Here is a 26,929-nt window from a genome sequence, read left to right on the forward strand (position 1 = left end):
CATGTTCCTGGCAGGTGTCGGGTGTTACGGTTTCTTGATGGAAGTGCTGACCATTTGTGTTTATTTTTCCCTCATAGATTGGTCTTATTAGAGACTACAAGATTCAGATACCTAGCACTGGAAACAATCTGGTTTGAATTGCTATTAGTCGAATCAGGGTCCTCATCAGAGTATGTTGGTTCAGGATCACATCTTCTCTTTCTTCCCGGCTCGTCAGAATCATAGTATGATCTAACTGTGGGTTATATTCTGGGTCAGATTCTCTGCGAGTTAATTCGATGTCGTCCTCTTCAAAACCATCCTCCAGTTCACTGCACGTCTCTCCAGTTACTGCTGTGTTGTCGCCAATGTCATCTACTTCTGTCAAAATTTGTAGTATTGTGTATGGGTCATCTCTGATATTCTCTGCCATCTGAAATATATTTCAATTTTCTGGAGTGGCTTCAAGATTTCAACACACAATAACAGCTAATGACAACGTAATAATGAAATTATTTATTCCTATGTTAATAATGGAAGTACTCATTGTCACAGTGTGCAATAAGTTATTGTTTAATTTTTAGAATATGAGAGTAAACGAATAAATAAATAAATAAATAAAAATAAATAAATAAATAAATAAATAAATAAATAAATAAATAAATAAATAAATAAATAAATAAATAAAATAAATAAATAAATAAATAAATAAATAAATAAATAAATAAATAAATAAATAAATCTACGTTTTAAATATAAAAGTAACATCACTAAGCATTCGTACCTCAGTCGACGGGGTCCCCATAGAGGCGGAATAAAGCAACGTATGTTGACACAACTGCTCTCTACAAGTTCAGGAGACACACACAGGAAGCTAGAGAGAAAGTGAAGCAAATACCTTTGCGGGAGGGGGAAGGGAGGGCTACTAATATCCGCGTGCATCGTCTGGCAGACGAAAGCGTAGTAATCCAGGGTTAAAAAACATATCCAATGCGGTTTGTTTTCTGCTTAGGCCCCAAAGTATACAGGGTCGAGTCTAATTGGGACAGGATGTTCATGACATTTTAGTAAATCTCAAAACTGAACACACCGGGCGAGTTGGCCGTGCGTGTAGAGGCGCGCGGCTGTGAGCTTGCATCCGGGAGATAGTAGGTTCGAATCCCACTATCGGCAGCCCTGAAAATGGTTTTCCGTGGTTTCCCATTTTCACACCAGGCAAATGCTGGGGCTGTACCTTAATTAAGGCCACGGCCGCTTCCTTCCAACTCCTAGGCCTTTCCTATCCCATCGTCGCGCCATAAGACCTATCTGTGTCGGTGCGACGTAAAGCCCATAGCAAAAAAAAAAATGAACATAAAGCTTCGAACTGTTTCCATCACTTCGAATGCCTTTGCTATGGTAGATGTGCTGGCTTCTTCTTCTTCTTCTTCTTCTTCTTCTTCTTCTTCTTCTTCTTCTTCTTCTTCTTCTTCTTCTTCTTCTTCTTCCACATGCTCTTCAAAAACATTTCTGACTGTCTGAGGCTGACAGATAGCATCATCATATTCACACACTACATAGCTGCGAAATTCCTCAAGCTCTTCAGTGACTTCAAGGAAATTTTCTACCCTATCGACAGTTTCATTTTCCACTCGAAATCCTGCCTTAAGGAATCAGTTACTTATCGTACTTTGCTCAACAGAGTCCCTAGAACATTTCAGGAAGTGCATAACATCTAGAATCATGATCTTCTTCATACGAGCACTGTCGATGTTTGCCAATTTTTTCTGCACCAACATTCTGTGGTACATCCTTTTCACACAGCGAATAATACCATGATCGAGGGGCTGTAGTCGGCTCGTGCCATTCACCGGGTCAAATACCACCTTTACATTCCTGGTAGGTATGTTTACACGATAAGTAGCACACCGATCGATTAGCAGCAATATTTTATGATTTTGGGTCCACATTCTGGCATCAAGTGCGTGCAAAAATTCTTCAAAAGGGACGATGTCATCCAAGCATTGCCGTTGGCTTTATACTGGCACGACAAGCTCCGAACATTTTTGAAACATTGAGATTCTATGACTTTGAAGATGATAAGTGGTGGCAACTTTTCCGTACCGCTCTCGTTCCAGCATAGCAGGACAGTTAATCTCTCCCTGCTTACCTTCCCACCACGACAGGTCTCTCCTCTGTATGCAAGAGTCCTGTCGGGAAGTAGACTAAGAAGAGAGTACCATTTTGTCAGCATTGAAGACGTCATTGGAATCTTAGTCTTTCAGCAGTAACGGAAGTGTAACTGTAGTCCATGTTTCCACAGTCTCGCTATCAATACTAGTTGCTTCTCCTCTCATACATTTGTAAACTAGACCATGTCTATTTTTAAAACGCTCAATCCTTCCGCTGGAAACAGTGAAGTTTGTCAGTCCGATTTTGTTGGCAATGTAAGTTGTTTTTTTAGCGAAGTGTAGTTCCATCTACTGGGATATTCACAGCACATTTGGTTGAACTACTTCAAAATCATTCTTTCCAACTGTGGAAACTTTATTTCGTGCAATCGTTTTCTTTTTCCGTTTCTATTTTGCTTATATGTATTTTCAATTTTGTCTCGGTTTATCACAATAGTGTTCGAAGTAGAAGGTGCTAGTCTTAAAGCTCGTGCCAACTCTACGCGCTTACGATGTGGATTCCTATCTACTTCCTGAAGGATTTTAATGTTTTCTTCATTAGTGAGTGGTTTCAGGACCCTTTTCTTATTAATGGCTAGGTTAACACAAGACAGATACCGTACGTACTGCACTACTGAACTTCTCACAATTATACTATTAGTCCATAAGGAGGCTGTCACGCGGCAAATAATCACTTCACTTCTTTTTACCACTCAACACAATAAATTTCCAACTTCTGATTGGAATGCGAAACACACTACAAGCACAATCAAGCACATTGGGTTATTCGACAATCTCACTGACAAGACAATTCCATAGAACAAAGAATGAAATGAAAATGAAAATGAACCACATTTTCCTTTGAGAAAATTAAATGATCACAGATATGTCTCTCTGTCATGACCATCCACCAACGGCTGCACGGCTGCTAGAGTTACACTTCCGTTACACATTTTGTGGCAGTAACTTCCTTGACGCATAATTTCAGAAGACTCCCAGCCATAAGGCATGTATGTCAATAGAACAGCTTTGGAAAAAAACGCGTGAAAACTGAATTCAGTGCGTTAGCCGCAGTGGAATCTATTACTGTGCTTTAACTTAGCACTGTCCTGTCTTGTTCTAGCGTAAAGTCTTTACAGCCAATCAATGATGCAAAACTCAACATTACCGAAGCTAACAGCTTTCCCCTCGAAGGTGCAATATACTCTGTGTTGGAGAATTCAAGGTCATTTCCTCTTATAGTGCAACTTTCTCCAACCGACCCGTGGCAAGGGCTCTTATCTCTGCGGAAATCACATTCTGTACACAAGGGATGACAAAGAACATTTTCAGGTCTGGAGAATATATGATCGAACTAAATGGTAAAGGCGAAAAATCGTGACGTGTTCAGCGAGATATTTTTTGTACAGATTTAATACGATGGGCATCAGGACTTCGAATTTACGAAGTGCTAAGCGGGAAAACGTGTCAATGAAGAACGTATTAACGAGGTTTCACTGTATTTGACAGATGCTTGACGTTAATAAGGCAATTGTGGAAGAGAAGGAGAACTGAGGCGGGAAGGAGATACAGGGGGTGTGCCCACATGCGGAAGGGTACTTTTTCTCGGCTCTTGAGTTGACTTTCACCTTTATGTACTCAATCCGTTCCGCAAGAAGGTCCCAAACTGTTAAAACTTTCGGGATTATGTCTGTACTCATCATTGACTGGTGTGTGCACAATGATTAGTGCATATTCTTCATTACCGTAGCCACGAGTCAGAATAAAGTCTGTCAAAAGGACCAAGAAATTCTGTAACTGAATTGACAATCTTCTTGCTAACAGAAGTTGTGCTGAAGAGTGGTATATTCTCACCTACACCAACTGGCAAAATTAATGGATCACTTTAATTAATTCTCAAACAAAAGAGCATGTTATAATTTGCGAAACATTTGTTTTATTATTTACATTGATTATTTTCATGAAAAAGTATTAGTAACTAAGGTTAGAAATATCAGACAGACAACATTACTTAAGATTTTCTTTTTCATGAAAATCAATGTAAATTAAAAAACAAATGTTTTGCAATTTAAAAGGATTTTTTCCATTGAAAAATCAAGTGATTCATTAATTTTGCTGGTTGGTGTATTTTCACTGCCCCTTTACCTTTATAAATCCTATATCTCTCTAGGTACATTTGTCTATCTTGTTTCTTGGATGGCTGAGACAATTAAGTAATATTGTCCATCACCATCATCAATTCTTTGTGTCTCCCAACTTTCAATGCTGAATTATTGTTCAGCATCCCAAAGTAGTAATTCTGTTTCGTTTTGAGTTTTGTACATCTGGTCATGTCTTCTAAGCATCTAGGTTCAGGTTCACCAGAATCTAAAGGGCGAACTCTGGCTGCGAACAATTACCACCTGGGGTAGTGTCATTTTGATGACATTCCTTGGCAATTGGTTGTTAAACAAGTTTGGGTTGGAAAGTTCCTCCTTCCTGGTAATAGAATCAAAGTTGTAACACTCAGATGATGATGATGAAGATGATGATGATTAATTTTGTCCTAGACATTAACAATACTATATAGTCCAGGACAACGTGCAACTTTCCCTTCCTTAGCTTATTTAATGCCTACTTTTAGGACATAAGTCTTGTGGATTATCCTACCAAGACAACATGGTTTATGACTGAATTTAATGAGTGAATTATTATATGAATTGGTATATGGATGATTTCATGGTTGGAAATGTTATGGACTGCATTGAGCATTCCATTATGAATGAGATCCTGACTGCCTAGATCAGGGCCTCTCAGGGTGCATGCGCCTAGTTTCCCTCTTCCTCACTTGCTCCGTATCGCTCCAAATCCGAGCCGAGTAGCCCAGAGACGAAGCGTTGGTCCGAGCTGAGCCGAGTGGAACTGATGCACACTGAGCGGAGCTCCTGCCTCAATTTGCACACGTGAGATTTTGGACGTTTGAGAGGCCCTGGCCTCGATGATCAAATGAACTGGATTCCAAGTCCTCTCTCCAATTCATGGATAACCGCCAACTGTAGAGAGAGTTTTGGGCTTGATTGTGAATTGATGAAGTAACTTCAACTTTTAATTGTGGATGAAGGAAAATAATAGAGACTGCCTAAATAGATGAATTGATGGATGGCTGAATGCATGAATGAATGGTCTGGATTCCAGGTCCTCTCTCCCAGTCATGGAAAACAACCAACTGTGGAGAGAGTTTCATAAATGCACATATGAATGAATGCACAAATGAATGAATGAATGAATGAACAGCATATATTTTACAAATCTGAATTTGGTTTATTTACAAAGGGAATATAGCACTTCACTTGGTCCATTTGAATTTCAGCACACAGAATAAACTTTTGGAATTTATAATAATTTTTGAAACAGAAATTATAGACTTGCTTCAGTTGTCTACTGAAAATTACAAAAAATTCTGTACACAATACAACATTTTCATATGAAGTTTGTGACTGATAAAATGCATCTTAAAACGACATCTTTCCAAAGTTTCCACTCAAAGTTCATGTACCGATCATATTTCTGTACACATTCACATATAGAACAATTCATCACCATCTTCAGCATCTACGTCACTTTGAGCAAACTATGATCGACGAGTGTTTGAAAATGCAAGGAAGATGCTCGAAGAAAGTGTGGTGGATGTGAGGAATAAAAGGCAGCAGATCCAGTATATCCTCCTTCGCGTCAGTAACTACACATCACAGCATGTGGAGACTATCTTGTTCTGGTAGCTGTAGTGCTGGTCTTCCTTTACCTTTCTTTGAAAAATTTTGTATCTCAGGACTGAGGCTAGTCTTGTATTTTAGAGAAAATTCATATCCCTTTCTGTACCTCAACCACCGCACTTGTAGTCAATTAACACTGCAACCATCAACAGCTTTTCTTCGGTTCACAATGGCTTCTTCAGATTTCTTGGTGGATAAGAAGTCAGTATGACTAATTTGAACAGTTTTAAACTGATTTTTCCTCTAGGATTCTTTCACAATGATCACCCAGTCATCTGGCAAATAAATGTGTGTTGCCTTTCTATTCTTTGCATCTATCAGGTCTGCATGATATGAGGAATTTTCACACAAAATGAGGCAGATGAAGGAATAGGTAGGACAAGACAGTGTGAGTCAACCAGCGAGCTGTTACGGTGCACTGTGGTGGTGTTATTCTTTACAACACAGCCAGGAAACAACATTCAGATGACTTCACATACAATCATCAGAAAAATTCTCAAAAGCCAAACCCCAATAAGGAACACATCTACATTCTTCCACTGAATTTCATAAATGGTCCACTTCCTTGCTTCATAGCCTGCACCATCATTTCGTAAGGGATTTCCCATTTAGAAGGGGTTTCCCTTTGAATGGGAATTTCCATATGTTACATTTTATCCAGGTTGTGGTTCATGAATATATAAATTATTGAATGATAAAGTTAAGCTAATTTTACAGTAGGCCTAAACAAAAGTTTTAACAGTAATTTGAATCTGTTTAGTTTATTTTCCGGGTTGAACCGTATTGTTTTCCGTACATTACGTCCAGTTTGCCAATATTTCAAATACATTGCGGTATTCTTTGTAAGGGCGACTGAAATACCCCTACTCGAACCGAGGTTATCAGTCTCCCAGGCAACAATCACACTACAAGAGTGGTTCCTGACCTTGGTATATATATCCTGGCCTTTCCGGCTGATGTAAGCCTCCTGGCTGTCTTATGAGAATTCTGGAAGGTATGTGTCACAGCCAGGTAGTGGGGCCTGCCCGCGCCATTATGTAATTGGAGGTTTGACCTGCATGTTTATGTTGTGGTCTGTATGTCTAAATCTATGTATGATAGGCATCCAAGAATTACTAATTTTATATCCTTCTTCTAAATTCATATTGTTCGGATGTTTCTTGATTTCGATAGCCTCGTGGATTTTCCTTTCCAGATTCCAAGGGACAGCCGTTAGGATCTTGGTCTTGTCAAATCATATTCCGCGTCTTGTTTCGTAGGAATGCTTCGCTACCACTGAAATATCTGTGTTTTGATTCTTGGTGTGACTGATATGTTCTTTTAGGCGGGTGGAGATCATATTTTTTGTTTCACCAATATAGCACGTTCTGCAGCTACATTTAATGTGGTATACTCCAGGAGCCTGTAGTTCTATTACGTCTTTTACTGGTGATAGATAACGGGCTAGCTTCCGGTGTGGTTTATAGATTGCTTTTATGTCGTACTTGTCCAGTATCTTGCCGATCCTGTCTGTAGTGTTTCTCATGTATGGAAGTATCGCTGTTTTCGAGCGGGTCAGGGCTTGTTTCCCGTTGTTTTCTTCTACGGCAGCCTTTCCTTTGTTTTCTTCTGATTTTCTAAAGACTCGTCGGATGTTATTGAGCGAGTAGCCATTTCTCCTGAGGGTGTTCTTCCAGGTGTTCTGCGTCTGATATCGTTATGGCCTTGTTAACCAGTGAAGTTCGAACAGCCTGCGTTTGTGATGGGTGGTGATGAGAAGATGCGAGCAGGTACCTGTCTGTTTGTGTAGGTTTCCTGTATACTGAACGACTCAAGAGTCTCACTGATGTTGCATTTTACTAGGACATCTAGGAAAGGTAGTGTACCGTTTCACAGTCCTGCTAACGAAATAAACGAGGTCATACGGTGTTAAAATTTGCCATGCACTCAAGAAGATTCACTTGGTTGGGCTATTCACTTCATAAAATATTCGGATATAATCAACGAAACGGGCCGTGATTATCAAATTGTAGAATACGGATGCAAGAAGGTCAAAGAAGCCGTAACATGTCGAAGAAAAAAAAAAATGGCTAATTTGGCGATGCAGACAGGCCATGGCTTCGGGGGTTAGACGTGCAGACCGGCAGAATCCATGCGGCCGTGATTTAAAAAAAAAAACAATGTTTTTTTCTTTTGGGATTGTTAAAAATTTAATAAAAATTTTTTGTCGCAACGGGACAGGATTTTACGAAGAAGAAGCCGTCGTACACAGAAAAGGGAAGATTTAGCCGAAGAATCAATAATTCAAGTGAATGTTAAGGGATTACGTCCATATCCTGCGTAATAACAAAGGAATTAAATACTTTGAATTAAAAGAGGAGAAGTCTTGATACTGCAGCGATAGCAATAACTCCAACTAAATCTACGCACACTGAATTAGGCGAGCTTAAAGTTCGCAAACACTGAGGATACTGACAACAGTGAAATTAAAAGCTGATTAGGTTATATTTATAGAGCTTTGTCGCTGAATTCACTTGTAGGAATTCTGATAGAAATACCAGTGGAAAGAGATATAAATTACATACTGGCTATCATATTTCAGAAGACCGTGTACATGATTTTAATGATAATGTTGACTGTTTTATCGCATGTACTCATCGCCATCAACATGAGGAGCTAAACTGCAGATGGAACTGACGACCTGACTGATGCCGCTCAGCTGATTCTACCAGCCCAGTCCCGCATTCCAGTACCCAGTCATTGATGCAATAGATGTCCGATGCCAGCTTGTGGACCATGAACGAGAACAGCAAAGAATAGCCCAAGCCAATGACACCGGCAATGAAACAGCTAAGTTCCAAAATTTAATTCTTATTAACCGTAATATCAAATGTTAAGAGTAGTCTAGTATTCTTGTTATGAATCGGTAAGCGAAGGCTGTAGGTATTTCTTCAAGATTTAAAAAAATCCATTTTAGGCAGCATCTTCGCAAAGAGTTTAATGTGGTTCATTAACACGTATGGACATGGGCAATCTTCAGTAATGTTAAGTCAATGTCGTTACATAGGAATGTTTATATTTGTGCTTGCAGAGGTTTAAGATAACTTTTCGTGCTAAAATGAAGCAATATACCCAATAAGGTAAACTTCTACCGTAAAATAAAGGGAAGATGACAGTTTGTGAATTATTTAGACCAAGTTACCGCTACGCTGCCGTTATATGTGAGTAAATATGAACTTACGTTATTCAGACGTGTTTATTTTTCAGAGCAATGTAACTATGTTGTAATATGACTGAAAGCTAACCCAACTCGGAGCTTCGTAGTTTAGATATGGAATATAGTAATGTTATTGCCGCGAGAGTAGTGATCGCTGAATAAGGTTATGAAACGTGTTGTTGTTTATATGTGTATGAGTAATCACTGAGACACTTGTGAGTTTGAATATGGCTCGGTATGATAATATTTTCGAATGATATATGGAAGGTTTTGTCCATATTTGAGTATTGTTGGTAGTAATCAGGAGATGTTACTAACCAGTTATATTATTTAATATGTGCGGCACAATCACTATAGTAACGTGAAGTACTTATGGGTTAGATATATGTCACGATTCGACGAAACGTAATGTTGAGCAGTGCTTAGGTAACTTTAATTTGTCTTCAAAAGATAATCTATGAATGAAATTCGAGAAAGGTTAAAGTCTGATGGTCTTCTTGGAAAATTTCAAACGGGGTAATGAATTTTGGTTAATATTTGTTGATGAAACCATATTTTTCAAGGGACGAAGGTCTTCTTAAATCTTATTCTCTGCTAACAGCAAACAAAATACATCACTGTCTATATTCCTAGGGGTGTTACGAAATATTATACGGACTTAGATGCGATTTTGAGCCACCATAGACACATCGACTGATAATATTACATTAATAACTTGCTATTATTTAACACCTACATAAAATATTTGAATATTAGATGGTTATTTACATAATGATGACATGATAAATTGATCAATATTTTTTTTTTTATTTATGAAATGCAATTTATATAGCTGATTTGAGGTATCATATTGGGACTTGGCTAACATTGCCGGCGTTATAAATATTTTTTTTAAATGAGAGATGGAAGAAATGAAACAGAATATGTGTGGAACTGAAAAATAAGTGGGAATTTCAGAATAAGTGTACCCGAAAATGACAATATTTGTTTAGCTTACCAAACTTAACTAATGCATTTAAATAATTTCATTTTTTTAGCTACAATTTATGAAAGTAGGCTAACTAATCTTTGTTTTCTTGAGATGATTAGATAATTATTCAAATAGAAGGATCATCGAATCCGTTTAAGAGGCGATATTAAAAAAAAAAAAAAAAAAAAAAAAAGACATGATGAATATTTATTATTGAAAGTTGTATATATATATTTTTAAAAAATTCATGATCATGAATTATTTTTAAAAAAAATTTTAAAAATATATTATGGAGGTGAAATTATTTTGATTATGATAGATATGTTTGAGCTGAACTTTATGTAAATATGCTATTGAATAACTGATTTTAGGATAGTAACTGAGTATTAACATGGAAAGAAATGAATAGTATTAAGGGTGAACCTTTCATATGAAGAGATGGGTTCCCGGTTGAATCCACGGAAAACAAATGTACATTTTTCTTAGCGACGCTTAATAAAATCCCTGAGAGGTGGTGCGTAGCAACTGAAATGATATTTTGATGATCGTAATGAATAATAGATATGGAATTACTGTGTCGGTTAAAAATGATTTTGACACAGTAAGTTGATCATCACACGACATCCCGTTATACGTATAGTTACCGATATTTTAGCATCACATTTTATTGCATTTGATCTGAACATTCGATCTGATGACAGGATAGCTGATTAATTTGGGGAAAAGGCCGGAGCAGTTGATTTATCTCCCAATAGGGTGCAGATAAATTATTCCCCGAGGATCGGTGCAGTAGTTACCCCCGTTTACTTCGGTTTCCATGGTGAACTGAATATTTATGTGAATAGAGTTGAGATGGTCGAGAAATAAGTCCAGGTTGTTGCTACCGTGAGGCCAGATCACGAACGCGTCATCCACATAACAGAGAAAACATTTCGGTTTTAGGGTAACTGTGGTTAAGGCTTTCTGTTCAAAGTGTTCCATACACATGTTTACTATTATACTGGAGAGAGCAGCGACTTCAAAAATATATATATATTTTTTTAATTCTTGGATGTCATCACATATAATGCGCCACGGTCTAAGTGAAAAAAGGGCAGGATAAAAGGCATACATATCTACAGTTACAATGTGAACTGACCATTAAATTTAAAATCTTAAACTACAAAAACGTGAAAATAGTTACAAGAAAATGTACCTAATCACTCTCATTTATGACATACATACGAATAATAATAGTCGAACCTCCATTACTCAAATTTTCTGTATCTCAAAGTAACTTAAATTTTCCAGCTGTCCATCCTATTCTTCACGTGTATATATTTCTCTATTACTCTAAATTTGGTTACACGAATTTCTCAATTTCTCGAAGCAAACAGTTCCACCCTTGAAGCGAAAAATACTCTGTAACTCGAATTTTGTGCAACATTAACGGTGCAATACAGCATTTGTGGTTTGCGAGGAACAGTTAACAAGTAAAGAAATGGTTACAGTGAAGCTGGGAACTAATATGACTGGAACAAAAAAAAAAAAACTCGAACATCTAGTGATCGGAAAATTGGCAAAACCTCGCTGTTCTCGGGTGTCAATCACCGGTTACGTACGAAAGCAAGCCCAGGAGCGGATGACAAGCTCCATTTACGAAACTCGGCTGCGTGGTATTGACGAGACGTTTCAAAACGAAGGGAGGAAAAGTTAACCGCAACAAACAGAAGAGACAACGGATTTATTCCCCAAAAGGTGTTAACGCAGCTATATTTCTTGTTCACTGCTGTCTGTATTGTATCCTGTCTTCTAAAAAGTTACTATAATAAGTGTTAAAATTAAAGTGATGCCATAAAATAGAGTCTCTTTGTATATTTTAAAGTACTGTTAAAAATAGTGTATTCAGTAAAAGCCCATAGATACATGATTCAATTATATGCTATACATGCTCAAAAATGGTATTCTGTATATCTCGAAATTACGATAACTCGAAATAAAATTTATCTCCCGAGGTGATTCGAGATATCGAGGTTCCACTGTATTTATATTAAACTGACACACGCAACTTAAAGGCATAATAGTTTCCTTTATTAGACTGTAAAATGAAAGGAAATTTAATTTTATAGGTATCTCTGAACACTTGGAGATAACGTTTGTTATGTATTTTTGGTCATAACGTGAAGAGAAAATACCAGAAACTGTCACCGACACAACTCCCTGAAATAAATTCAACCCACTGAAATTGTGAAGTAAGAATGAATAAAAATGCACTGAAATACATGAAACTACCACATTCAAAACAGATCGACGTCTCATACGTTATTAACATACGATTTTGACACGGAGAAAAGCACATAACCGCTAGAAAAACACATGGCCTACAACTCCAACGAAATTATGCACGGAAACAATGTTAATATGCATGAACCACACAATAAGAAACTCATTCTTTAGTCCCAATTAACCGAGTTGCTAGCGTGTTCTAGCCTCTCTTGCTTGTAGAACGATTGCCATTCCGAATCCCCAGCTGTAAGGCACACGTGCTGCTGTAGCAAGCAGAAAATACGATACACGAAGGCGACGGACGACACACTAGCGAAATAAAGCATCAAATAAATACAATTGAAAATGAGGCTAGGTAAATTACACAAGCACATAAGAATTTATCCTTTATCCTAGGGGAAGACTACTGACAGTACTGGAGGTTATATTGGTCAAAAATAGGAAGCATTAAAAATAAATCGGAAAATTGGAAGACTAGTTAAAAAATGGAAAGTTTCCGGGTAAATTAGAAGGGTTGGCAGGTACGCCCTTCTGTCTGTTCCCAGAATCCCCGTTGAAGTAGAAATAAGTAGCGTTAATGCATTCTTTAGCTAGTGTTGACAGATCTTCTGGAAGTTTCTGGTGTAATAGCGGAAATACTTTTGTTAGCGGCAGCTTGGTGAAAAGTGAAGTAACGTCAAAACTTACTAATAAGTCCGTACGTTCGATTGAATGGTCCTTCAGGAGCTGGATGAAATGTCGGGAGTCCTTCACATAGGTTTCAGTGCGTCCTGTATGTGGCTGAAGTAGTCAGGCTAGGTAATGGGCGATATTGTGCGTCAGAGATCCTACAGCGCTCACGATAGGAATTTTGGGAGGCCATACAATTTAGGAGGTATGGGGTCCAAGGAGATCAGCTTCTTCTGTATTTTGGCTGGGATACTTGAATTTTTTACTAACCTGTGGAGTTTGTTCTTAATACAGTTGGTAGGGTTTCATATTTTCCTGTATGCAGAATCGTTGAGTAACTGTTCTATTTTCCGTGTGTAGTCGGTCCCATAGCATTGCCTCTATCTGCAGGGAGGATTATTTTTTCCGTATCTTGACGTAGTGTTTGGAGGGCATTAATTTCTTCTTTAGTGAAATTGGATGACGGCGGCTTTACAGTTCTCAGTAGACATGATATATCTGGTCTGATCTCTTCTGCAGATTTGGTATAGAGGTGTCTGATTGCAATTTCAATTTTGCTAATTACTTCTTCCACCAGTATCCTATTAGGAGCTACTGCATAGTTGAGTCCTTATTTCAAGGCTGAGGTAGTAGGTTCACTGAGTGGCTTATCTGTGAGATTAACTATTACATTCTTCTGTAGTGAATCAGATGGTTTTGGTTTCTGTTTTAGTAGGAGGCAGTCGAATTTCTTGTTTTGTTTGGTAGTGACTAGTTCCAGTGTACACTGGGATTGTGTGCTGCTAATGCTGTCTAATGTGGTTCAGTCGTTGAGGGACAAGGTGATGGCAAGTTCCAAGTGGAAGTGAAATAATTTATTGTTGAAGTGGTCCAGAGTCTGTCTGGTGTCACTGAAGCATTCCCTAAGAACTTTAATGCTGGTTTCTCATCATTTTGTCACATTTTAAATTCCAAAATGGCTGTTTTCGTTTTCCTTTTTGCTAGTGGCTTTACGTCGCACCAACACAGATAGGTCTTACGGCGACGATGAGATAGGAAAGGCATAGGAGTTGGAAGGAAGCGGCTGTGGCCTTAATTAAGGTACAGCCCCAGCATTTGCCTGGTGGGACAATGGGAAACCAAGGAAAACCATTTTCAGGGCTGCCGACAGTGGGATTTGAACCCACTATCTCCCGGATGCAAGCTCACAGCCGCGTGCCTCTAACCGCACGGCCAGCTCGCCCGATGGCTGTTTTCTTGTGAAAAAAATCTTTTTATATTCTTGTATGATCATGTCCTCAACCACATTTCACTCACGTGTGTACAGTATATAGAACATATCATCCGTGCTCTGGCAAACTGGTGAAAATGAAAAAATAGTGAATCTGCATTTAAGGTCTAAATTTTACTATTGGTAGATAATCTACCCTCTGTCAAAGTATTGTATCTGTATCTTATTCCATATGGCTACAATCAGCTGTGTTGAATTCACCAATCTGTGTTTTTAGTATTTTCCACTATGCAGAAGTAGTGAATCTGCATAGTTGTTAGTTTGCCGTAGTCACCATAGTTGAAGTCTGGAGCATTCACTGTGGCAAACTAACGAAAGTGCCAGGTGTGTTGTGGAACAATACGCAGCTTACCACATTTTATTTCTGGATGCGAGAGGATTGCTACCAAGTTTAGGTTATACACAGTTTATTTAGAATTAGAAGCATTTGTATTTTACAAAGTAGAATGTCTGATTACCAGACTTAGCCACTTTCTTCACATGAGGTTAGCAAGCTCTCGCCAGAGGACAGATTACGACAGTGCTACTTTGTAGTAGCTAGGGGAGGAAAACTACCTGCTACTTCCTGCCGCCACCTTCGAGACAGAGAGTCTGTAATACAGAGCAGTGTCAGACAGTCGCGTGACGAAAGACAGACATTGCACAAATGGATAGGTTCCCAAACACGAGAGGATGAACACTTCTACAACAGGCTTTATGTGAAAATCCATCAAATACCTTTTGCAGTAGTGACGCATCAAATGATTATGTTCAGTCACCAGGAACTAGCTGATGTCAAAGTTCATCAAACTTAATTCTGGTAAGTTTCTATAATTACATTTATTTAATTTCATAGTACCGTTACAAAGATCCAACTTCCAAAACATTGTATTTCTATTCTACATCAGATGGTGTCAGAAGCTGTGAAATTAAAAAATATAAATAAATATTTCAGGAAAATGAAAGTAACAATATCAAAGATCTAGTGATGGATATTCCTCGTAGAACAAATAATGAGAATTACAAAAGTGACAAACTTTTACCTGTATTCGGAGATGACTGATAAGGATCTCCATGCTGGCCATGCATCAAACTTTCACAAAAGTGTCTGCAATGGCAATGTCCTCACTAGTCAGTCCTATGCCAGTTTTTATTGTAGGTAAAGAGACATATTGTTTCTCTTAATTAAATAAATGGGTAACCTTCCCGTTTTAAGGAACCATTTCATACGTTGTTGCCATTTATACTTTCACGGCCTGTACTTATAGACAAGATATTGTATAGGCTTTTGGGCTTATGCCGTGAAAATAAGTTGAAATTCTTTATGTTTCGCAGAGAACTGTGCTTCTTAAACAATGTTTAAAAAGCCTTTCTCGTGGACAGTCAAGATTTTCTTCTGATGACGCAGAGCACAGTTCTCTGCGAAAAAGTATTTCACCTTATTTTCATGACACGACGTAAGCTCAAAAGCCTATGCAGTATCATTTCATACACTGTTTTTTTTTTTTCCCTTCTAACCCTAAAATCCACAATTTTATTTATGCTTTCTAATCAAGGTATTTTTCTTTTAAAAGATGGAAAATTTATAGTTCATTCTGGCCACTTGAGACACTCTTGTAAAAAACACTGTTACAGACACAACCAAATTCAACTGATTTTTTGATTTGGTTTTTGTGTCTCTTAATGTTATATTTTCTATTTTTAGGTGATGACAAAGAACCTGTCGGTACTGGAAAAATATTTTCATTGCTACAAGTCATGGGATTTCACCTCATCCAGTACCCACCCAGAGAAACAATGAATGTGGAGAGGAGACAAATCCTACCCCTGGCACAGCTCTATGCAGAGAAAGTTCTCAACAGTCACCACCCAAGAAACGTAAGACATTCCATACAGCCAAGTGGAAGAGAAATATTCAAAAGAAAAATCGTTTCAATGGAGAAAGTTTTGAAACCCTGAAAGATAAACTAGTAGGACCAAGGCCTAACAAAATTCGGAGGTGTATACACAAAGACAATCATACCTGTTTGAGTAAATTTTCAGAAGAAAGAGGAAAATCTACAAACATTTCCGGAATCTACCAATACTTTTTTAATAATGCCAATTCATCATTTGTCGTGGGTAAACAACTAATGGACCTTGAAGAAGTCATTTTTGCAAAACATACACTCTCATCAAGAAAGGAGCAAAAATTACATTGTGCCGCAAGTTTTACCTGGATATTTTAAACACCTCTGAATGTTTAGTCAGGGGAGCATTATGCAAAGTCAATGAACAAGAAATTTTACTTCCTGAGATACGAGGGAAACATAAACCCAAGAACAAACTTAAGATGGAAGATGAAACATTTATCAGGGAGCACACTGTCTTTCCAGAGTGTAGAATCACACTATTGTCGGAAGATAAGCGAGATAGATTTCTAGAACCTAAACTGAACATTACAAAAATGTATGACCTGTACAAAGAGAGATGCAATGAGTCAGAAAGAAGATGTGCAAAATTTGAAAAATACAGAAGAATTTTTTGTGAATACAAAACTGCCTTCCATGTTCATAAGAAGGATCACTGCAAAACTTGTTCAAAATATGAAGGGAAAAAAAAACCAGCCCAATTAACTCAAGATGAGAAAGGATCATACAAGGAACATGTGGAGAGGCAAGAAGCCTCAAAAATTTTATATATATTAGTAAAGAGAAAGCACAGAGCGACAAGACGATGTTGGCATTTCAATTTGATTTGCAAGCTGTGCTAAGAACCCTCAAAGGAGCTCAAGACCCCTTTTTTCTATGTACGGAAGCTGGCTGTTTATAATTTAACAGTTTACAACTTAGGTGACAACTCAGTGGAATGTTTTATTTAGCACGAGGCTGAAGGAAAGAGAGGAAGCGTGGAAATTTCAAGTAGCATTTACTTTTACCTCATGATATACACTGACTGAGCAAATTTCATGGGATAGCAGAGCACTGATGCACAGGTGTGTTGTCTGCGCACCACACGCCCCCTGTGCCAGCGGCAGTTGTATAGGAGACCTTGTGAGCAGTGGCTCTGCATGTGACAGGTGTAACATGGAACGTCGTCGTGAGCTGACACCGTTCGAACGGGGTATGGTGGTCGGAGCCCGACGGATGGGAAATGCTATTTCAGAAGTGGTGCGGGAATTCGGCTTCACACGATCAACCGTGTCCAGGGTGTATCGTGAATGGTTAAATGCGGGTGTCACCTTCCACAACAGACGAACGACCGGCCGTCCAGCCACCCTCGATGACTGTGACCGGCAACATCCAAGACGGACTGTCAATAGTGACAGACGGGCAACAAATCACCGCTCAATTCAACACAGGCCGTGCTGGACACGTCTCCCAGTGGACAATCTGTACGAACATGGGTTCTATGAGGTATGGGAGCCGGCGCCGCACACGGGTGCCACTGTTAACCCAACAGCATCAGGCACGACGCGCATTTGTCGCCAGTCACCAGGGATGGACACTGGAACAATGGCATAACGTGATATGGTCAGACGAATCACAATTTCAACTGGACAATGCCGATGGGAGGCACCGTGTATGGCGCAGACCACATGAAGCGATGGATCCCACCTGCCTCGAAGGTGTGGTCCAGGGCGCTGGTGTCTCTGTTATGGTCTGAGGTGCATTTTCCTGGTAAGGAATGGGCCCCCTAGTTGTTCTGGGAGAGACTTTGAATGGTACGTGGTATGTTCAGCAGCTCGGAGACCATCTCCACCCATTTTTGGCCTTACAGAGCCCAGACAGTTCTGCGGTGTTTGAGGTAACGCGCCGCCACATCGCTCTCACGTCACCCGGGAATGGTTCCAGGAACATGCAGCGGAGGTCCAACGACTGCCATGGCCACCCAGAAGTCCCGATATGAACCCTATCGAGCATATCTGGGATGTCCTGGAATGCAGGCTCCGTGCCATGGATCCTGCACCCACGAACAGACCACAATTGGCGGCTGCTCTGCAAACGATTTGGTGTCAGCTGCGTCCAGAGGACTACCAGGGACTTGTGGACTCACTTCCACGGCATCTAACTGCAGTTCGCAAGGCCAGAGAAGGCCCCACGCGCTATTAGGCGACTATCCCATGACATTTGCTAAGTCAGTGTATATCCTAATGCGGAGACAGTAATTATGTCAGACAGCTGTGGAGGATAGCAAAAGAACACTAATTTTGTGTGTTTGTGTATAGAAGCAGTAAAAAACACCCAAAACTTCAGCAGATTGATAATGTTTATTTTGAATCGGGATATAGTTTGATGGAATGTGACTCCATCCTCCAAAAAATATTCAAGTCTGCAAAAAAAAAAACTTGCAGTGTACACTCCAGAAGCGTGGGTTCAACAAAGAAGAAATGCATGCAAAAATCCAGCACCCTACAATGTTTCTGCATTTGTGCAGAACTTCATCCGGCAAACGGTGTGGTTTTGTTACACAAAGGATGAATTATGTACAGTTCAGATAAAGAATGGGTATGAAGAAAGCAACTTCAAAAAGTTTACTTTCAAGCATCGAAAGGGCCGCCCATTTAAGTCTGAACCAATGAAACCTTACTCTTCAAAATTCCCCATTTCTGATGCCAAACGGAAGGATTTTCTAAAACTTTTGCGATGACCTGCAAATCCCAAAGGTATACCATGGGTTTTATGGAAATCCTCCCTCATCAGCAACAGCGAGAGATGCTCTACCTGAGCGAACATTTCAGAGGAGTCTGACTCTGAATAGCCTGGAAAAATGTGTTTTTAGCAGAACAGTAATTGTCAAATATTTACTTTAATTATTTTGTTATTACTTGAATGTGCCTTAAATTCCTAATGTAAAAATGTTCTAATAAAAATATTAGTCACACATCTTATTTTCTTCAAATTTGTCTTATTCTTAACCCATTGAGTCATGCATATTTGTTGGATTGAAACTGCATTGGCGCTGGGATTATTTTGGAGGAAATATAGTGTCGTTTCATATCATGAGAAATTTCTTACTTACAAGACCATTAAAGATTGAAATATACATGACAAGCAAAGGCTTTCATACCACAAACTGTGGAACAAGGAATACAGTAAAACATTTTATTAGCATCACAGGACCGTACTCAGTTTGCCTACTGAGCTGTAACACAGTCTTCTCTTTGCACTTCCTCTTCGATTTCCACATCTATTTGTTTTTCAGGAGCGTTGCTCACACTAGTACTAATATTTAATTTCACTGAAAAAATTACATTCCTAATCATCATTACTTCCTAAAAGGGGTTATATATCAGTAAATATCAGTTCTATACTGGCAGCCATCTTGTTTACAAGCAAACCTCAAAGCTAGAGATAGCCCACTTCAAACTAATATTACCAAGCACACTATCGATATATATTAGCAAAGAGCATATAACATTGCAAAGAAAGGGTCCCTACACAAACCACAAATGCAACTCACTCTGCCATCTCTTGAGCAAAAGTTGAATTACATAGTAAAATGAAACAACGGAACAGTTCCGTGGTCCGGCGTTTGGTCCACCGAGACGAAGCACAGAACGGTTCCGTGGCTTGGACCCAATGAGTTAAGAACAACTGCATTTACCTAATAGATCATTACTGGTAAAACAGGAACAGTTTTAGTGCAGAATGAATGCCTTACTACACTGATGACCAATGGGAAGTATAATAAACTCACTCAGGCAAAGTAACGAAACAGCTTTTTCTGCTCTAAAAGGTAAGAGAAGCACATAATGCAAAACTACCCTTAAGCATGTTGGTAAATAAGTTTCTTTACACAAATAAACAAAATTGTAAATACAAAAATGCACTTTACGTGAGCAGTCAGAGTTTCTTTTAGTACTCCTGCAAAATGAACAGTTTGCACATTCACTAGTCTGCCATAGTGGGGACGATATGTAACATACCTGGATGTCCTTCACAAAGCACCTCAATAGGAGTGGCCCTCTTGGTGTCCCCAATTTTTTGGTATCGCTCTTTGAGAGTGTCCGCCTTGAGACCCTGCCATGGCAAGCTACCTCGCAAGAAGTACATGAACATATGACCTAGAGCTTCCAGATCATCCCGGCGACTCTGTTCTGTAACAGAGGATCAAAACTTATAAATTACATCAGAACACCAAAAAGAATTGGCTTACTCTTTATAAAGTTTATCACACTGAACCAGTTAAAATTAACCATAACCACAATTTTGCAACACAATACACAGAAATACAGTCTCTTACAAAACATCATGCAAGGTATCGCAGGTTCCAGTGAAATATATCAAGAATGGTATGTAAAATCTACCTTTAGACTGTTATGAGCAGTGGTCGAAAAGAAATTATCGCCAGTGTCCACTAGCTGGGTGTGGCAAAGAAGAAACAGAAGAAGAAGAAGAAGACAAAGTGTATTCCACACAAAACATGATGTTTAAATAACTTCTTGTTACCAAAACCTTGTATGCATTCAACCCACAATCACCTTGGCGAGAGAAGTTAAGATAAAGAACTATCACATTTTTGCGTGTCCAAGCAACCGTCAGCCTTATCACAGTCCCCTTGGTTTTTCCTAAAAAGGATGAATAAGCCAGTTCAGGGACCTTTCAGCTGGCCTGAGGATATGCCCAGGCCATCTTCTATTGTTCCCTTCATCTGGTTTCTCCGTGTGCTTTCTGAAAGGTGCAACAGGAATGTTCCGTCTCTAGCAGAGTCCTGAATATTCTGGTAACCCATCAACAAGATATAAATACAAGGCCGTCGCGAATGAGGATTCGTTGTTGCGTCAGAGTGTGTTGAGTGAGTAGCTGGACTAAGGACAACTGTAGTAGTGTTGGCTGCCATCAGTGTCTCACCAGAGTCAGAGAATTGTTATGATGATGATGATGACGATGATGATGATGATTGTTGTTTAAAGGGGCCTAACATTGAGGTCATGGACCCCTAATGGTATGAAATGAGACGAAATGTTATGACAATTTAAAAATTCATAATCCTCCACTGACCAGAATTTGAAAATGTGAGGACAAAGAATGAATGGGTGGATATGAAGTTAAAACAATCATTGGATATGACCTGCAATGCCCCACATTCCTAGAAACTAGCATTCAAAAATAGTAGTACTGACCAAAGCACGATACTGAATCGATGATACTTGTAATCAAAATGGGTCCAAAATCTAGGTCATCGTACCCTCATAATGGGACTTACCGCTAGGAAAGTAGAACCATGCTATTTGTCATGTTGCGGTAATAATCAAAAGAAACACAGACTTGCGATATTCCACACAATATGGTACTATTCACAGGTAATGTAATGCGCACATGTAAAACAGACCTATGATGTTTCACACATTGCAGCGCTATTTACAGACAACGCAAACCTATGGCGTTCCTCACGTAAGTGGACTAACCACAGTTACCCCGCACTATCCTGTGGTGTTCCTCACATAGTGGGTACTAAACATAGGCTAGGCAGAATGATGGTGTCGCTCATAGAGCGGTACGAATCACAGGTACTGTAAAATGCATTCTGAGCCACACACTGTCGCTACTAATCACAAACCTATTTTGTGCCTAACATAGCGGTACTATCTGCAAGTAAAAGCTACCCATGGTGTTCCCCATGTGATGGTACTAATTACAAGTACTCTCATGGTTCTAATTTGATAATCTGTTGGTCGCCCCTTTGAGTCGCCTCTTTTGACAGGCAGGGTGTACACTTCGTCTGCGTCCCCCACCCACAGGGGGGGGGGGGTTTGTGTGTGTGTGTGTGTGTGTGTGTGTGTGTGTGTGTGTGTGTGTGTGTGTGTGTGTGGTCTGCGAGAGGTATTTTATTTCCCTCAAGTCCGCGGGCAAGCCAGTTAGGACCCCCCTATCCGCCGCCTGGGACGAGCCACGTGGGAGTATCACATCTCCCCCTGCTTCGCCAGCGTAGTAGGTTCGTGGGATATGCTGTGTACGTAACCGAATACTTCGAGTGCTGAAAATGTCTGTGTCCATTACTGTGGGCTGTAGACTGCTTTGGAGTCTGTATGTGAAACAGTGATGGGAGTAGAACTGGAGCAATATTAACTGCCGTTGTTGTGCGGAATATTGTAGTGCTGGCTAGCACTATTCAACTGCTGCTGTTTGCTTGTCAGTATTAAGAAGCTCAATGTATCTGACTCTGTAAATTATTGGACTGTCTCTGGAGTCGAACCAAGGAACAGTCACTGTGTGTTGTGGGGGTCAGCAGGCCTGAGTTCAAACCCATCTGTCTGTACCCAGCTGTTGTACGGGGAGACGGACTTGCACATGCAATTAAAAGTATGGCGAGCCTGTCAATAAGGATTATAGCCGTCTCAGGTAATTCCAACGAGCCGAACTCAAAATCAAATCAAAATCTCTTTACTTGCAAATGAGGTATCTACCTCAGTGGCAAATGGTACACTAAAATACATAACTGTCAAACACTAAATATTAACAAGAGAAGAAAATTTCCCTATAATAGAATATTATACAATTTATGCTAACAATTTTTTCTATTAAACACACAGCTCATCCTTAATAAATTTATATTGTTTACAAAATTCTACTTACAATGTCTCCTGTACTACTTACAAATATAGTCAACTGATATACAGTTTGTGGAATTACTTCAAATGATACTATACAACTGGTATAAGATTAAACTTTACACTGTATTCATTTACTCTTTTTTTTTTACCCATTCTGGAACCTAAGTAGTATAACGACCTGCTGCGTCTTAACCAGAGCCCCTTTTGCCACCACTTTTCAGAGTTCCTGAAGGGCCTTCACAGCTACCGTAGCGGTCCCAGGGCCCTCGAAGTCCCCACTGTACTTCACCTATACAGGCAGTCCCCTACTTTGGCTGTCCAAGCTCCTTAGACCAGAGGATGGAATTAATTTATTCACACACATTTTTTTTTTTTTTTTTTTAATTTACAATAACCTGCACTCTTCATTTATTTTCTCTGTTGCTGTTTATTCTCTTCTTGAATATCTGTACAGATTTTGGAAAAGGATCAAACACTACCCCTGGTAAACTGTTCCACTCCTTCACACCCTTCCCAATGAATGAAAATTTACCCCAATGGTTTCTGCTAAAATTCCTTCTAATTTTATATTTGTGATCTGTCCTACCGATATAATTATTTTCCAACTGAAGCCTCTCACGGATATCTCCCCATGCTTCTCTTGTATAGGCTCTATATAATCCTGCAAGTCTAGTTTTCTCCCTTCTCTTACTTAAAGTTTCCCAGCCAAGTTCCTTTAACATTTCTGATACACTACTCTTTCTCCTGAAATCCCCTGCTGCTGAGTTAAGAAGAAAGAGACTTGTAAATAGGCAGCAATTAGTGGCTGAATAGAAAATAGAGAAAAGGAGAGTGCATTCACTGGGTCATCCTGAAATAAATTAGTGATAAAACAGACTGTGTTTTATTCGTAACAATATGTATGCACAGAGATTATCAGGAAATTATAGGATTCTCTAGCTCAGCCCCATGGTGTAGGAGCAGCATGCCTGTCTTTTACCCGAGGGACCTGGGTTTGATAATTAGCCAGGCCAGAAATTTTAGTTTTGGAATGAGGGCTGGAATGGAATTCATTCAGTCTTGTGAAACCAATTGAGGAGCTGTCCAAAACGATAGGCTGCCGTCCTAGTTACGAAAACCAAGCAATGCAGCTGGGGATAATTGTCACATTGGCCATGTGGCACTCTAAGCTTCTAATAGACTGTTCCGCTATTTTGTTTTTAAATACTCTAGTAGCAGGCTTGAGAAGTATGATTAGATGTAAGACATGAAGTTAAGAATGTATGTGTTTAAAAATTCTAATTCTGGTTTACACATGCAGACTTCATTAATAAACAAGAGGCTTCACACTACAATGAATATGCACCTGCCCTTTGGCTCTTTGTTTAGGAAAAGGAAATGCCCTTAGGAATACCTTTTGATGTGAACACAACTTATATCAACGAAGTAACTACCTAGGCTCTTTTGCACGTGGGAAAACCTTGATGACATAACATGTAAAACCAAAAAAGACGAGCGTTTCACATGAGGAAAGTATAAATTCTTGACAGTATACTAATTTATATTTTTGCCATTTGTTTTATATCACACTGGCAAATACATGTCTCACGGTGACTATGGGATAGAATAAGGCTGGAACTGAGGAAAACAATGATGGGCTTCATTAAGGAACAGCCCTAGCATTTGTCTGGTTTGAAAATGGAAACCCACTATCTCCATAATGCAAGCTCACAGCTACATGACCCGAACCATGTGGACAGCTCGCTCAGTACGTACGCTAATAAGGAAACTTCAACTGTTCGCTTTTACTATATAAGCGAGGATAAGAATGAGAAGGCCATGGAGCGTGACAGCATTATGCATTTATACAAGAATGGATCAAATGAAAACAGAACAGTGGATGTACTGGGTTGTATGTACAGTATATATGTATGTATGTATGTATGTATGTGTAGCTTCAACCCTAGGTAGAGCAGGAGGTAAGGAAAGACACCCCTACTACATAATGGACTCTCCTGTGCACGTGCACGCATTATGTGTCGGTGGTCAGACAGCAGTATCATCTGAGAAGACAAGCAGGAAGGCAGTCAGTTTTCACTTGTGGCAACAGACCTTTGCTAGTACAGTAATGAAGAGCAATGTGGATTTTGGTGGCAGAAAGAGTTTCAGTTTGGGAAGTGCGTTGGTGAATGAAGGCAGTCTATGGAGAACTCGTGCACAGTAGTAGCACCAGCATTTCCGTGAGGGATGGGAATATTTGAAGGATGAAGAGTGATCTGGTCATGCTCAACTTATCATGGGTGCTCTGATGGAATAAGTTGTCCAGATAATCCGTGCAAACAGACTAGTCATGATCAGAGACATTAACATGGATGTGGGAATGAATTCTGGTTCCATTCATACCGTCATTAGAGAGAGACTCCAGTACAGGAAAATAAGTGCACAATGAAGTGCCACATGAGATACTCAGAAAGGCCTCTATATGGGACTGATTTTGCAGCTTCTTCTGAGATATCATGCAAAGGACAATTTCCTGGAAAGGGTAGTGGCAGGTGATGAATCTTGGTGCCACAAGTTTCAACCAAGAAGCAAATGACGAAGCCAACAGTGGAGATATCCGAGCACCCCACACTGCTGAAGTAGTCCAAGATGACCCAGAGTAGTCACAAACTGATGCTGGCATCGAAACCGACTTTCAACCTATTAGGTCGTGTTACGTACATTTAGTACGTGTTGAAGAGATGTTAAGTACAGAACAAGAATGGCCAACCATACACCAGTGGGATCCGAACCCACGACCTCCCGACTTCGCGTCGGTTGCTCTACCAATTGAGCTATGGTGGCCTAGGCCATCTTTGTTCTGTGGGAAAGGATCTAAGCTACAGGTCTGGTACTACTACCACGACAACGTAGAGTGCGTTTAAGTTGCCCGTGGAGGGCCAGGTCAATGAATATTGAATTTTCACGACCGCATTGTAATCAAAACCGACTTTCAACCTATTAGGTCATGTTATTATTTATAACTTAGTCATAAAGAAACAAAACACACTAAACAAAAACTGGAAACACTGAAACAACAAAGTAAACCAAAACCACTAACCATAATCCAAAACAAAGATCCCTCTCGTCCTAACAAGGATTCCCAACATAAATTCCATCCACCTATAAAAAAATCTCACACTAACCGCATTTGACGACGTAGAAACGGATATGTTGAGCAGGGGATCCAAACACAACTGGGATAATGCATCATGTTACCAGAATATTATAACTACCGTTACCGAAACAGAACTTGCTTTACAAAGGATTTCATATGATATACGAGACGAAGTTAGACACGAAATCAGTAGAAAGATCCCGCAATACATCAATAATATTCACAATAATGACTTAAACATGAATATCACCAATAGATCGAACTTAAACTCAAAAATAAAATAAAAAAGAACAATCTACTAATAACAAAGGCTGACAAAGGCAACACTACGGTCATTTTTGATAAAAATGAATACATAACAAAGACTAAAAAATGTTTCCAAGACAACACTTTTTCTATTAAACACCGAAATCCAACCAGTTACATACAAAGGAATTTTAAACATTTACTCAAAAACACGCATTTTCTTCTCACCGAAACTGAATCTGCTGAACTTATAACAATGAACCCCCAATTACCATCCGCGAAAGCCTACCCTAAAATACACAAAGAAAATGTACTCATGAGACCAATTGTAAACTATATAGCCAGTCCAACCTATAAATTATCGCAATTCATCCAAAAATTAAAAAAAAAGCATTATTCATTTTTAGCAAACAAAACAATACAAAACTCAATAGATTTTTGCAACAGAACCACACAACTAAAGATCGAACAACACCATACCCTTGCTTCATTTGACATAACAAACATGTACCCTAACACTCCTGTTAAACAAAAAATCAAAATGATAGAATCTAATTTTTCATTTGCAAGTTGCTTTACGTTGCACCGACACAGATAGGTCTTATGGCGACGATGGGACAGGGAAGGGCTAGGAGTGGGAGAGAAGCAGCCGTGGCCTTAATTAAGGTACAGACCCAGCATTTACCTGGTGTGAAAATGGGAAACCACGGAAAACCATCTTCAGGGCTGCCGACAGTGGGGCTCGAACCTACTATCTCCCGAATACTGGATACCGGCCGCA

At 39.4% G+C, this 26,929-nt stretch overlaps 1 protein-coding gene across 3 annotated transcripts in view; it reads right to left on the bottom strand.

Moving 5' to 3' along the window:
• gish (casein kinase I gish) overlaps window positions 1–26,929 on the bottom strand; it is a 645,075-nt gene that overhangs the window by 243,078 nt on the left and 375,068 nt on the right. For all 3 annotated transcript variants that reach the window (XM_067137660.2, XM_068225467.1, XM_067137661.2), the window contains exon 7: window positions 20,139–20,309. In XM_067137660.2, the coding sequence (XP_066993761.1) occupies window positions 20,139–20,309 (171 nt within the window). The remainder of the gene's footprint in view (window positions 1–20,138; window positions 20,310–26,929) is intronic.

This window comes from Anabrus simplex, chromosome 1 (assembly GCF_040414725.1).
Source record: "Anabrus simplex isolate iqAnaSimp1 chromosome 1, ASM4041472v1, whole genome shotgun sequence".
Taxonomy (NCBI): domain Eukaryota; kingdom Metazoa; phylum Arthropoda; class Insecta; order Orthoptera; family Tettigoniidae; genus Anabrus; species Anabrus simplex.